This window comes from Acyrthosiphon pisum, chromosome A1, assembly GCF_005508785.2.
Source record: "Acyrthosiphon pisum isolate AL4f chromosome A1, pea_aphid_22Mar2018_4r6ur, whole genome shotgun sequence".
NCBI lineage: Eukaryota > Metazoa > Arthropoda > Insecta > Hemiptera > Aphididae > Acyrthosiphon > Acyrthosiphon pisum.
The window spans coordinates 61,929,093-61,944,706 of NC_042494.1; the positions used below are offsets into that span (position 1 = coordinate 61,929,093).

The 15,614-nt window shown below is 26.2% G+C and overlaps 2 protein-coding genes across 2 annotated transcripts in view; both read right to left on the reverse strand.

Moving 5' to 3' along the window:
* LOC100159027 overlaps window positions 1-15,614 on the reverse strand; it is a 302,306-nt gene that overhangs the window by 277,996 nt on the left and 8,696 nt on the right. The gene's annotated exons all lie outside the window — the stretch shown is intronic.
* Window positions 339-14,987, reverse strand: LOC103309273 (receptor-type guanylate cyclase gcy-28-like). The gene is made up of 3 exons (XM_008184275.2): window positions 14,199-14,987; window positions 12,797-12,878; window positions 339-755 (listed from the first exon to the last, which is right to left on the reverse strand). The coding sequence occupies exons 1-3, from the start codon at window positions 14,278-14,280 to the stop codon at window positions 521-523; spliced, it is 399 nt and encodes a 132-aa protein (XP_008182497.1). The 5' UTR covers window positions 14,281-14,987; the 3' UTR covers window positions 339-520.

The following is a 15,614-nucleotide window of genomic DNA, read 5'->3' on the forward strand; positions in this document are numbered from 1 at the left end:
AGAATAGGTACCATATTAGGCGTACAATACGAAAAAACGACCGCTGGTAATATTAGACAGGTATAGGTAATTTTTTTTTTGCCATCATATTGTAGTCAAGCACTAGTAAAGTTTTAATTCAAGATGGAACTTTTTTGATCGATTGCACATTTTAAAAGAAGTATTTTAATTAATACAAAGAAACTTGTAGTAGGTAGTTAAGTACTACTTACTAATTACTATGCATAACTGCATACATATTAAAAGCATAATTCATTAAAACCAAAACGTATTATAATTATTATAATTTAATATTTATACTGATAAGGTTCGTTAACAAAGAATACCACTTAGTTATCATATGGCAGACCATTTCGCCTAATAAGGTCGGCTACTATAGTATGGTTATATATCTGTGATTATAACTGTTATTATTATTGTTGTTATTATTATTATTATCATCATCATTATCATTATCATCGTCTTCGATTTGGCAAGGGTATGCATCGTAAAATAAGTGAATCCACGGAAACGCCACGGATTATATTAAACGGTGGAAACATAAACGGACATTGAGAATGAATTTCACTCTGTATATAATTTTCTTTTGCTGCAAAGCATAACAAAATGTAATGATTGTGTCGTTTACCCTTTGGCTGTTCCTTCTAATGAGACTTGCCATGCTCGTTCTCCATTTTTCCTGCGGCACTCTTATGATGTCGTTGTAATTGACTTTCCACGTCATAGATGCAATTTCAGCTTCAAGTTTATAATGTCTAAAAAAAAAATTAACATTTTTATGATTATTTATAGGCACTAAACTTATAAAAATGTACAATATATTAATATATTTTTTAAAAATTAAATTTAAATAATTTAATAATATCTGAAAATCTACGGATACAAAAAAAATACTTAAAATTTCATAATAATTCATAAAATTCTAGTATGATTGTTGAAAAATTCAATAATTTTAATCGAAACTTTGACTCATTGCCATTTAATCAATTTTGATTTTAGAGGTATGGTAAAAAGGACCAAATCGACTTAAAAAAATTTGGTCTATCCGAATTTGGTTTCAAAACACCTGTTGCCATTTAAAAAAATGCAAGTTGTATTGCGCATGCGCACACGGAAAGATCTAAAAATGTAAAAATCATCAAGAAATGTGTATTTATGTATTCCCTATCCCCTCCCGAAAACCGCATATTAATCCGATGTCACTGGAATGAATTATTTATTGTTACCTTTAAAAGGAATCACAGTAATCACACTGTATTATTGAAAATTAATATTCTAGAATTTTTCACCAATAAAAGCAAGGTTTGAAAACATATAACATTAGTTAGCGAAATGTTTGATTATTTGTTTAACCTTCTTAATCATTATCTAAGAATAAGAAAAATAAAATCTTATTTAAAAGCGATAGAAATACTACTGAATGTTTTGTTTTCACAATTACGTAATTTCATGTCAAATCAATTGAAATTAAACAAATTGTTGAAACGGGAAAAGCCGTTTTTTGAAAATATATTTTACTAAAAACTGCGAACCTTTTAGTTATATTGAGTATAAAATATACATAATGAATAACGTTTTATGTCATTTATCGATTTTGTTTTATTTAATATAACCTATTAATTTTATTAAGTTATTTTCATTTTCTGAGATATTTTTATTTCATAATTGTCTAGCTTACATAAATAAAAATGCATATTACTAAGCAAAAAAATATACTCAACCATAAAACAATTTATACTTTTAAGTTCTAGTTACATTTACTATTAAACTGCACTATGTCTGAATATGTAATCATAAAAATATAAAGAAAACACGTGTGTTATAAACCTCAGAAAGGGAAAGAATATTAATTTAAGCATATACAGCACTCAAAGTTTATATTCGTAAATTTTTTCTTGGGAAGTATCTTTTTATACATAATTATGATATAGAAATCTCATATTCATTACCTATATAATATTACGAGTATATTATATTATTATATAAAATGCATGTCCTATCATAGAACCACGAGTCCACAAGACATTAAACTTAATAATGCTTTACACAATTAATCAAATAATAATATTATATTATATAGGTACTCCATTTCATAGAAGAATGTTTTGACCAATATAAAACATACAAAAAATATATTCCGTTATGTACACACAGTTTCTCAGTATGCAATTATATATTTTACTGTACTATATAAGATACAAATTAATAATAATAAAATATACAGAGGTTTGACGAGGTTTGTACGAAATTGAGTGGAATTTAAAAATATATAGGTTGAAATTCACCTTTAATTTTCTCTATTTAATAGATTTTTATACGAGCTTACAACTACAGAGGTAGTTGAATTTCAGTATTTCACGTGTATTTCATTGTATGCACGTGTGTTTGAGTACACGATAGTTGCGGGAACAAATTTACTGACATTTATCGCTGACAAATAGAGTTCATCTAATATAATACGCTATGTGTAAATTTCCAGTAGTTTGTCGGAGTAAGCGTTCACGATTTTTCACAGTGTTCGTCATTATAATGTTTTATTTAATAACTACGATATGTAGATATATTTTTTTAGAATTGTTCATAAATTACCACTTTTAATGCAATGCAAATATTAATTATTGTAGATACTCAAATACATATATCATGTATATGCGTGTATATATTATGTATATCAGTAAATTTATGTATATAATAGTTATATATATCATGTATCATACGCTGTATAATATGATTCATTTGTCGATATATTACGTTTTTATACAGTGAAAAAATGCTAAGCGGGAGATTGACAACCACCCTATCCCCTTCGACGTGTCTACACCACGACTGATGTATATTGCAAATACTGTTTTATTACAAGCAGTATTTCTGGTATAATAAGTATAATAGGCATAATAGCTACCTACATCGAACAAAGATAATTAATTTAAGAATTATAACTATTAATAAATCAAATTAAGTATTTTAGATAGGTAGTAGATACTATACACATCTTGTTTTGACGAAGTCTACTAAAATTAAAAACATTTAAAAAAAACAACATTATATCATACGCAAAGTCTTTTTCTATTAGTATATGTCTATATTTTTATGTTATGTTATAAAGAATCATTAACACAGGCACAATTCCATCTACATTGAGTTTATTGCTTACTTATAAACATACGTTTAATGCAAATGAATCCTTTATTCAGAATATTTTATATTTGTAATAATGAAATCTATAGTCAATTTTATAGTTACATAAATCATGTAGTTGTTTTCATAAATTAAATCAGCATTTATTATGTATTATAAATTGTATTATTTGGTTGTATTATATATTGCGAACGAAAAAAAAAATATGAACATATTATTTAAAATATTGATTTGACTATTTGAATCAAACCATTATTTCAAGCAAAATCCAATACAATTGAAACGTAATAAATATTAGGAAACTATTGTTAAAAACGTAAAATAAAAATTAGCACGCAGAGTAATAAATTAGAGAAACTAAATTAATTTTAGTTTAAATTATAAAAATATATTATTAATTTTATCACTTTAAAATAAATAATAAGTAAACAACGGCAATGAACTAATTGTATGGCCTCAACGACAGTTGTATACATTTCATAAATGGTATAGTCGACTAAAGATTTATTACTTTCATAATATTGTGCATGTGAATTTCACAAAGTCATATATGAAGGCAGTAGAGTATGCCACGACCACGTAAAACTTTCTATAACTGTGCTTAAAAGTCCTCAACACCTATCACAATAAAAGTTTATGATTTGGTTACAAAAACCCCAACTCATCCGTAATTTTAAACATTAATCCGAGTTTTTTTTTCGCTCCAAACTTTTATATGACATTTGTTCACAAGAGTATTTTTTCTATTTTTAATTTTTAAAGGTTCAAGAATTATATTGTGGAACAATAATTTCAGTAATATAAAATATAACTATAAATTAATTTACACTGTGTTTCACTATTTTACTACTTACTGCAGCGTCGAAGACATAGTCGCCTATCGATTACTAATGATCGTATCCGTGGACTGTGAGTCGTATACATTTCTAGGTTCAATAAGTTTCACAATTTAGTATAAAACACTACCTTCAATAAGTCGAGTTAAACAAAATATAAACGGAAATTTACAGTACAATTATATAAGACGTATAAAGTATGTTTTACGCTTCTATAATAACTATTAAAAGTTTAAACGTGGTTTTCGAAAAGTTTTCGGATAAATCATAGACACGCATATGTATTCATGATTTACGTTTGCAAACTATTCACAAGTATAACTGTGATATTCATATTTCATACATTTTCGTTAGTATCAAAAATATGAACCGAATCGTTTTCGTGATTACTTTGTTTCAGAAATAGGTACATATACATAGACCTTATACACATAGACGGAGCATTACTGGTTGGCGGGGTTGGGAGGAGCGGTCACAGCCATCGTCTTAGCAGTGTTGTCATTTCTGACCACATAAAATATGTTTATTCGCATATTTATTTAAAACACAAAATTAAAAATGCATATTTTTTTAAAAAAGCTCATTTTATTACCATAATATTTAATAAATAATAAATCATATATTCAATAAATTAATAATTATTATTATTCATTCAGAAACAATATAATGTTTGTGTATTATTCATCAATCCATTATCATACAATAATAATTGTTAAAACTCAATAACCAATCACCCAATGCGCATGTACGTAGCAATTGAGTAATAGCATAGAACAATATAGAAGCGAAACTCGATCAGCTGATGGGTGAAGTGTTTACCTATGATCTGAAGTCCGAACAATGAAACTGTTTCCGTAACACTGACATGATGTTATACCCGTATTGAAAAACCGTTTCCGCCTAATAGGCAGGGTATTCTGCGCGGGGTCGGGTTGTTTCCACTGTTTACTTTTATCATAGATTACGTATGCCACGCCGTGTTCAAGGTTACAATCGCCCGATTCGGCCAATTCACGGAGTTTCATACCCCTGGTAATAGTCGAACAGCGCACTCACGTGGGCCCTATAGAACTGATAAGCTCATGCCCCGTCTATTAGTATAAGGTCTATGGGTACATGTTGGAATGCAGAGACACACAAACAGGCTAACTTATTATAATATACCTACTTGCCAACACCTTAAAGAATCCATTGGCCCTGACTAAGATACCATAATAAAAGTATTATTCCTTACCAAACGTATAAACCTATACAAGTTAGTTTAAGTTTAATAAGGAATACAAACATAAAAATAATATATCTATCATATTTATGAATATACAAGCCAATGGTCTGGATACCGGGTCTTCAACACTAATTAAACAAACTAAAAAATACCTACAGCTATAAAATATGTATTTTTCATGCCTAATGTGAGACGCGTGCATTATTTTGTTATAATTATTCATTATTACTGTTTTACGCTAGGTATACGAGAAAAATTAGTGAAACGTTGGTAGCGACACGTTACGTTACTTTTCTATGAAAACGATTTCATGGAAGATATTAAATGATTGAAAGATATTCTTCATGAATTATTCATTATACTATACCCTGTCCCAAAGATACCAGATTTACGTAGCGAAACCGGTTTTGCCCGTGGCCACCTGGTGGCTTCTTGATTAGAACAGGGTATAGAATTAATATTCTAGTCTTCGTGATATTCATACAACAACCATAGGTATACCTAAATCCGATTATTTTCTTCTGAGTTAGGTATCATACGTTTCGTTAATTATTTTCTGTGGTGATAAATGGGATAACGAATTTTTAAATAGTCACTCTGAACAATTTCAATCACGGTTTCAATATATTGCCTGGTATATCCCTTATAAGCGAAACACGTTGTTCACAGCCATCGGCAAGGGAAAAATATTGTGTTGCCGTGTCTGTCAATCGTTGTATTATCAGTATACCTGCAGTTGAGAATTATTGGAGCAAAATTATGATCACATTTTTATTTATTTGAAGTTATAATTTATTGGTGGATGGGGTAATAATCGTATCACCGCGCAATAGTTGTTCATACAACAAGTATACAGATAGTTTTAGATTAAATTTCCTTTTGTTTTATTTTTATATAATAATAAAAGGTATAATAAACTAATAAATTTCAATTTTTTATTTTATTCCAATACAAACCTAATATTCTATCGGTTGAATGACTGAAAAAAGTTTCACTTCATCCGCGCGTACTCACAACACGCACTTTTTTGTACCTACCCTATATTTTATCTTTTTAAATTCCCAATATAAACGCAATTTTAGTTGAGGAACATTACGTAAGTAATAACAGTATAAACAATTTACATATAATAATGCTGAGGAGTATTTCGATTAATAAGTATACATAAATCATACAAATATTGAAATATTTTATACATGCGGTGTCAGGCGTATTATAGTCAATAACATTTTTGACTCCACTCAACTTTTCTTACTTTCACATTACTGCTTTTGAACCAAAATACTTTCATAATATATACCTTTTTGTGTTTTAAATCTCTAAGAAATATGAGTGACACGATAAAAAAAACTTTTATAGTTTAAAATGAAAATAAAATAAATATGGTTTAATAGTTATCGGTTATTTGTAAGATGTTCAGTTAAATGCTTAAGTTTCGGATCATTTTATAATTTATTTTAAAAAGTGCATAGATTATTACTTTAAACGTAGACTAGTTTTAACATTAAATGAACAAAATATAAAGTTAAATAGTAATATTTTTGTATGGTAAATATACATTTGGAATGCTAATTTTGATTAAACAAAATATGATTAAGATCCAAAGTATCGTTTTAATCTACAAAATTCCAATTTTTTAAGTATTAAATAACTTCTTAAATACTTTCAGCATGAAGTATTTTGAATGGTATTTTAAATACTTTTTTTGTATTAAATACTTTTTGGTATTGAATACTTTGGTATTTTATTTCGAACATTTTATTTTTATTCGAAATAATTGGCTTGAAAAATATTATTGTCAACTACAATAATAGAATAATAGTTTTATTTAATATTCTGTATTTCTGTGTTAGCCGAAGCCCAAAGGTTTGTGAATACCAGATTTCTAAAAAAAGTTATTGAATATTGAATAGCAATATTCCCTTTAAAACTATTAGATAACTATTAGATTACCTACTACCTATGTCCTATGTGTTTATATTACGATAATTAGAAACCCACTTTAAAAACCAAAAGTATTTGAAAAGTATTCCAAAGTATTTGAGTAGTATCTTAAATACTTAAAAAAAAATGTATTTTAGTATTTACCCAAGTACTTTTTAAAAGTGTTCTTTACAGGACTGTAGAATAGGTACCTATATTTATATATCTCTATATTATTGAATGTAAACTATAAAGAACATATTAACCAAAAATCTAGTTATAAAAGCATTTTCATTCAAATACCTAGTCAAATTGATCAAGATAGGCATCATAATATGTAATTGTTTAGAGCACTGATAATAATACTTTATCTGGGAATAAGATAAATTAGAAGACTACAGATTTTAAGTTCAATTATTTCAAACAATCTTGGAAACAGTAGATAGTTTGAATGGTATTAAAGGTAAAGTCCTTCATGGTATCTTATAATTAAAGAGACAATCAAATTCCAGTATCCAATAAAGTCCTTTAAACCTTTAACATAATACCTTCTGTTAGTATATAGATTATGGATTTTTCAATCAGTTCAGATCGTTTCCAATCAGGAAAATTACATATTTTGCTTTCCTTAAAAAACGGATTTATTAAATAATATAAATGATTTAACAGTATTTATTTGATCCCCAGATTAATATGAAATTGTTTAAATGACTATAGTCATAATATGTCTTTCATAATAATTAAAAAAATAACGATTCAACATTCAAAATGTTAAAATTTAATAACCATCATATAAAATGTGTTTGCTTGATTAATATAAGACTTCAAGCTAAAATCCAATATGCCATGACTCTATATTTAGTTGTCAATAATAATTCTTCACAAGCTACATCTGCTATTTATGAGTTCTGTATTTAATATCTCTACTTGCTTCATGATCATTTAACTGAAAACTATTAAGTATTTAAACAGTTCTTTTCAATCAAACATTGACGAAAAATAACAGAATTTAAATATTTCAATAAATTACGTCCTTGTAATATAGTACAATATTTTATTAAAAATGTTTTCACAATACTCGGTATTTTAATTTAAAGTTTCTAAATTATCAGCTGTAATTTTTTAATCAATTAATTTTTTTTATGGGGTTTAAATAAAATTTTATTGACAGTTATTTTGAACATATTATTGTATTTTCTTTTTTCATATTATTCTGTTAAAAACTATTGTATCTGTATAAAATATTTGAATATCCCTTTAAATTTAACTCATAACAAGTTATAACTTATAAGGAACAAAATATCTGATCCTATAGTAAAAGGTTAATATTTTGTTCTTGGTTTGTATAATACCGTTACCTATAGTCGTTGGACTTATTATTTGAAATATCAGTAGGCCTGTGTTTGACATTCATTAAAACAAAAGTATAGACTACTTTTTGAATATATATTTTTTTAATACGACCCAACCAACCAATCAATGGTTTTAGTTTTATTTTTCGTTCACTCGACGAGTACGTACCTACTCGTTTAAGTTACAACAACCATGTTTCATCATCTTCAATGCTCAAACTAGCCTCGTTAGTTGGAGTTTGCACTGTTTGTAGACACTATTTTCAGTACTTAATAATATAATTTACAAAGCATTGGGACATGAATCCCGATATAAAAATTCAGGAAACGTTAATTTTTTTAGGTTTACCGATTTCGTGTCACGATTGTTTCTCATTGTTCTCGTGTCTTACTTTATAAGCCATTTGTATATCTTTAATATTATTACCTATAAGTCTATGTATTTTTTTAAGATTATTACCCACATAATATACTTATATATTTCAAGCAATTATTAATTATTGTCTACTCATTTTGTAAGCAATCCATGGTTATTCTCAGTTGAATATATTTTTTTACGTAAATTAAAAATTAAAATTAATGAATGCGATCCGTACCAACACGTATTTACTAATGATATTAACGCACAGACTCTGTTACTCCAAACGGTACTCAGATAATAAAATTATGAAACTTACACTATTCCGCATTACAGTTACAAATTTATTTATTATTTTTTTTTTTTTTTTTTAGATTAAAATTATCATTATTTATGTAAATTTAATACAATGATTTCACATTGAAACACCATTAGTAAAAATTAAATTTATAAAAACCACTGCAAAGACTTTGGAATTGATTCAGATTAAATATTAATCGTGGAATAAAACGGAATACAAAAATTTTTTAGACAATAAAATATTGAATATCTTAATAAATAATAATATTAAATATGATATATTTTTATTGTGTGTGTTTTAATAAGATTTCAATATATTTTGTTTTATATCCAATATTATAGCTCTACAAGAAAATAATAACTTTCAATTATAGAAATATTTTGTCGTAATGAAAACGATATTGATACAATTAAAACGCATAAAATAAAGCCACGGTTTTTGTTACTCAGTTTAGTCGTTTAATTTATCCAATTAATTTTGGATACCTAATATTATTACAGCAATATAATTTATTAGTATAAGCTAGTAGTGATTAGTACAATTTTGATTTTTTAATTCAAAAGTTTTACTGATTAGTGTTTACCAAAAATAACACTTCAAATGTGTTTTGTCATAGAAAGTTACAAATATGAAATATTTGTTTGATGATTTGTCGATTTAATGACAATTTCTATAAATATTATTATTCTATAAATAAATAATTTATCTACAGAATTTATCATTGAACAGTTAGATATTCATATATAAATATAATTATAATATATTATATAATTATAATATAATATAATTAGTAACTAATTGACATACGTCAGACAAACATTCTTCTGTTTAAAAAAACGTTTTATCGTTGTACAACTTATTAAAACACATTAATTCCAATTGTTTAATATAATATAATGGGGTGTGAATTTAGTAAAATTACACACAAATGGCCCACACTAACTGTAACATTGGTCCAAAACACTAACAGAATAAATTCCAACAATACTACTAAAACGTTCGTACAACCATTAATTTATCAGACACCATTACAATAAATCTTTAAAATATAAAAATGCCATGTAATCCACCAACATTCCATGCAATATCACCAGTCAATATAATACTTAAACATTTACTAGGTATATCATAAAAATAATCAATTTGTACCTACTATAATATTGGAATTGGGTTAATCAGCTTATTGCTATCCGAATACAATAATATCCACTATTATTTATAATAATACTCGTTAATAATTTTATTATACCTAATAATAACCCATTTTGTAACACCGATTACCTAGAAACGATGATAAAAAAACTTATTTATTCGGATTTTCCCTAATGGTTTAGTTTAAAATATTAAAGATTGAAAAAAAATTGTATTATTTGTGTAAACAATTTAAAGATAACTCTGAATTATTTATATCGTTGAAAGGGATCTGATACTATTCGCAAAAGCACACTACCAATAGTACAATGAAATATAATCGGATATAAACTGAAAAAAAACTCCGACACTGTATCGTAAACATAAATAACCCATATAAGAGTCTTTACCTGAATAATAAATGTTCAGTAATGAAAAGTTGGTGTATAGGACGTGCCTTGACGTGCGGTCGAATAAACTTCTTTTTCAATTTTTCCTTTTTTATTTTTTTTTTCGATCAGTAGAAAGTGCATAGGATATAGGTACTCGAAGAAAACTGAAAAGACCTTCGGCCGTGTTAAATTATTCAAGTCTTTAAAACTTCTTCCGAATTTAGGAAGCTTTCATTAGAGTTTTCTGAAATTCTCAACGTTTTAATATAACGTCGTAGTAATTATACATTATACTGTAAGATAGAGATATGTTGCTTAAATACAATTGTTGTAGATAATATATGCAATTATTATGTATTTTTTTTTATATTAATAATTTTGCGCAAGCCTTGTTTTAGACTTTAGTATATTATGTACTATATTATACTATCTTTATTATTATTTTTTGTTATACCACGTTCAAGTTAATACTATAAAATATATTAGGTAGGTAGGTTAGTCTATCTAGGCTAACTAATTATATTATAAATAAACATTACATAATTTTCTAAATACATTAAGTTCTTACTATTAACCCGAGGAAAGAAAATATTGAATATTAATTTCTCTGAATTAAATAAATAAGTTTTTTTTTTGGTCTCCCAAAAAATCTAATTTCAGTGATAAACAAGATATGGCAATTATTTTCACCATCACTTTAGCTGTTGATGGTTTTTACATGTATATTGATATGGCAAATTATACTTTAAGCCATACAATTCATGGCCGGTGTACTGAATTATAAAACATATTATATTATTATACCCATAGATAACTATGAACAAAAATATTATAATTCAAGTTAAAACATATTTTAACATTTACATTCAAGCTTTACATTTAGAGCTGCTTTCAGATAACTAAACAGTAGATAACAAAACATATATACCAGTTCATTTATACCAGCTTTGAAACTTTTAGTGAAAATATTTTCACAGAATTTAGAAATAAGATTACTTTATAAGCATACTAATAGTGCCCCATAAAAAAAGTATTTGGTGAAAAAAAATTAAAATTAATGAATATACTTTATAATGACCTATATTTATGAGGAGAGTACGTGTAGTTATATAATTTTTAACACTACTTCTCTTCATAAATATATCCAGTTAAAAATGTGTATACTATATGCATAAACCTAATATGAGCGGATTTCTACTGTTTCTGCCAAAGAGATTATTTTATTCCTAACACTCATATATCGATTTAAGTTCAAATAGTACTAACTATAATTTCATTAAAAGCTAATAATATTATAATAACATTCTAGATAAATCACATTTAGAAACAAAGGATAAATAAAGCAGAAAATTAAAAAATATATAATTATACTTTAAAAAAAAAAAAAAAATGCAATTTTCAATAATACAATCTAATTTACATTTGAATTATTTTCATTATTATTCAAATTAAAAATTTTCAATAAAAATAAATATATGGTAAGTTGAAAATAAAATGACTTGTTGATAAAATAATGTAGAAGAACCATAACTATATAATAATAATCTCAGTTTTAAAAAATCAGGTACATCACCAAAATAAAAAATGTATAGGTACAACAAAACACTTCTAGATATAAAATTAAAGTATACCTTGCCTAACTGATATCATTTTTGTTGAAAAATAGTAAAAATGAAAAATAATAGTCAACCATAGTTCGGGATGATTCAAAGCACGCATACAATACCTACCCGAATTCCAACGAAAGGGCATCCTGATTAGACCATTAATAATGCAGCCGGATACGTGCCAAGGAATAAGAAAAAAATATAAGGTCGTTTAACCGGTATTTTCAGTGTTTTCAGTATTTTTTCTTTTTATGAGATGGGAAAACGCAGCATGAAAACATTTTGGGAAACTACAGCGTTTCCACGGTGAAAATAATATTCATCGCAAAAATATTTTACCAAACTATAAATAACTATATTATAAACACATATACCTAAATAATAGTGGTTATTAGTAATTTTGATAGGATTAAATAAAACGAATTTTAAATTTTAATAATTGAGGAATTATGATTACTATTGTACGCTGAATGTTATTAAAATGTCTGTTTTTATAAATACAAAAATAAATTGTTTTGTGTTAAATAAATTACCTGTATATTAGAGCTGAAGCTATTGCTAGGATCACTACAACTGAACTGAGGACTATACTGAGTATCGCATAACCAGGCATTGCTAAAAAAAAATATATAATAACATTAATTAACATAACATTAACTTTGCTGTTTCTAATGGTAATGAAAAATATTGCATGATTATGTAAAATACATAATATATAATATACAAAGTGATTCACCAAGCATGCTCACCCCCTTTTTTCTACAATAATGCAGTAGGTAGGTAATTCAAAATCTAATTTTTGGAATTATTAAATTTACTTAAGGCCATGAGCATTTTTATAGTATTTAAAAAGTGTCCTGTGGAGATATAAACTTTTTTTTTCAAATAAGAACCCCCTTTTCTATTGTAAATTACAAAGTGGATATTTTTTCAGAAAACTTTGACGTATCAGAATCAAGATTCAAATGAGTAGTTTTAAGTTATTTAACTTTGGGTATTAATGTTATAAGGATTATAATATTTTCATGATAATGGAATTGTAAGATATGGCGAATATAGTAATTTGAAAATTTCAGTATAATAAATACTAGATTATAAATAGTACATTAAAAATTAAAATCATACATTATACAATATAATAAAATATCAACAATTATAGTTACCTGTATGATGATATTATTACTTATTAGTTATTAGTATAAGTAAATATCCTTAAGAATAATTTATTTTAACAACTATAAGAGTCTATAATGGAATACGGTTTCATAATGAAAAAGTTATTTAAAAGTTTAATAATTCATTTAAAATTAAAAGTTTATAGAAGCTTTGTACGGTGGTGAAGTAATTAGAAAAAATATAATTAATAATGAAAAAATATAAAATAAACTTCATTATATAGTAAAATATTTCAACTGATTGTACTCGTTTCTAATAAAAGAATAATATATAAATTCTTGCGGAAACATATTATATTGAAACCCGAATCGAAATTAATTTAAATTTGGACAGAAAAATCAAATTTCAGAATAGAGCATTGGAATTGAAAAGAACCAATATAAAGGATAAATATGTTGGTAAAAGAGGGATATTGTAAATCTAGAAATATAATAAATATATAAAATAGTAATAGTAACATATAAAGTAAAAGGTATGTGGAACACTTTTTTGGTGGATTACTTTATAAATGGTTTTGAAGTGAGAAAAAGGGGGAAAAATAATAATAATATAAAAATACCATGAATGTTTTGTGCTGATGTGAAATTGGAACGGTAAAATATAAATATAGTATTAAGTAAAATAAAGCAGAAATCGTTATAAGTTATGTCGATATACTGACGAAAGATGATTTTCACGACTGTAAAGATAACACACGTTCAGTTATTTTCATGCGAGAAATCCCTCGGAAAGACTAAAAGTAGGAATGAAAATCATTACTTTTGCAGAGAGAATTGTCAAATCCACAATCCGGTACATCCGGTGGTGGGCTCGTTCTGCCACCGGCCCAGTGGATGCTCATGCCCGACACGTATTCTAACGATTGATTTTTTCCAATATAGTTTGCCACTATCTGCCAAAATATACAAAAAAAACACACAAAATTAATGGTTATTCAATCACACCGAGGAAGAAAAAATTTAAACATTATTATTTTCTTGCTCAAATCTCAATAATCTGTACACAACTATTATGAGGTTGTGTAACACAATTGAGTATCTACGTTGTTATCTATAATGTGAATTATAATTACGACATGGATAATTATAAATAAACCGTTTACCTACAGAGTGTGACAGTATGTGATATGATACCAAATCTCATAACCTTTGTTTTTATATGGTTTAACTGACAACTTATTATGAGACATCGTGCTGAGTTTGTTAAAACTTTTCGGAGAGCTCATCACAAATTTTAGTCATGAAGTGCATATTTTACTTAATAAAAAAAAAATCGATTGACCCGAAGACCCATTGTTCGACCAACACAAATTGTTGCTTTTACGTATGAATTCAATTTTTGATATTAATATTTACACTTGATGTTCATAGAAGAGACGTACAATTTTCATACGGTTATCGTCTTAGTAATTTATAATAATATGAAATAGGGGGAAATATACATTATCATGATGATAAATTTTAATTGTTTTAGTTGCATAATTGCAGTGGCTGGAGTTTTTAAAGTTCAATTTTTTAAATTAATATTTAAACCTGATATTCATAGAAGAGCCATGCAATTTTTATACGATTATCTTTTTAGTGATTTATATGATTATAAATATGCATTATCATTATGATAAATTTAAATTGTCTTAGTTGCATCATAGCAGTGGTTGGACTGCAAATTACGATTATATCAATTTACTACACATAAAAAGCAATTAATTTAACTATGATTAAATATGATACATTTTTTAAAAAAAAGAATTTCGTGTTATTAATTTTGTAAACAAAATTGTTTTTAATAAACACGAGACTATTTTTTTAATTTTTTAATTTTTTAGATTCTGAGTGGAACGATGAATGTATTGATTTTACAATGATGTGTGTTTTTTTTATTTTTATTTTTATTTTTTTGTGTCTGTCATCACCTTTTAGGACAGTAAAAGTGCTTGGATTTTCTTCAACAGTATCTTTTATGATAAGAAAGTAAATCTAGTTGCTACTTTGGGGGGTCAAGAGTACAATTTTTCCAATAGTTTTCAAAAGCGCCGTGAAAAACATAAGAAAAGTTAAGGAAAAACGGGAATTTTTACGCAAAATCTGTTTTCGAGAAAATTGATTTTGGTTTTTGGTGTAACTTTAAAACAAATGACCGTAGATACATGCAATTTTCACTGGTTGTTTATATTTC

What these genes read in the sequence shown, in the direction of transcription:
- LOC103309273 (XM_008184275.2), bottom strand. Translation starts at nt 14,280, where the DNA reads ATGAGCATCCACTGGGCCGGTGGCAGAACGAGCCCACCACCGGATGTA. An exon ending in TGACAATTCTCTCTGCAAAA is followed by an intron (nt 12,879 to 14,198) that starts GTAATGATTTTC and finishes ATTTTTTTTTAG; the next exon opens with CAATGCCTGGTTATGCGATA. An exon ending in GCTTCAGCTCTAATATACAG is followed by an intron (nt 756 to 12,796) that starts GTAATTTATTTA and finishes TTTTTTTTTTAG; the next exon opens with ACATTATAAACTTGAAGCTG.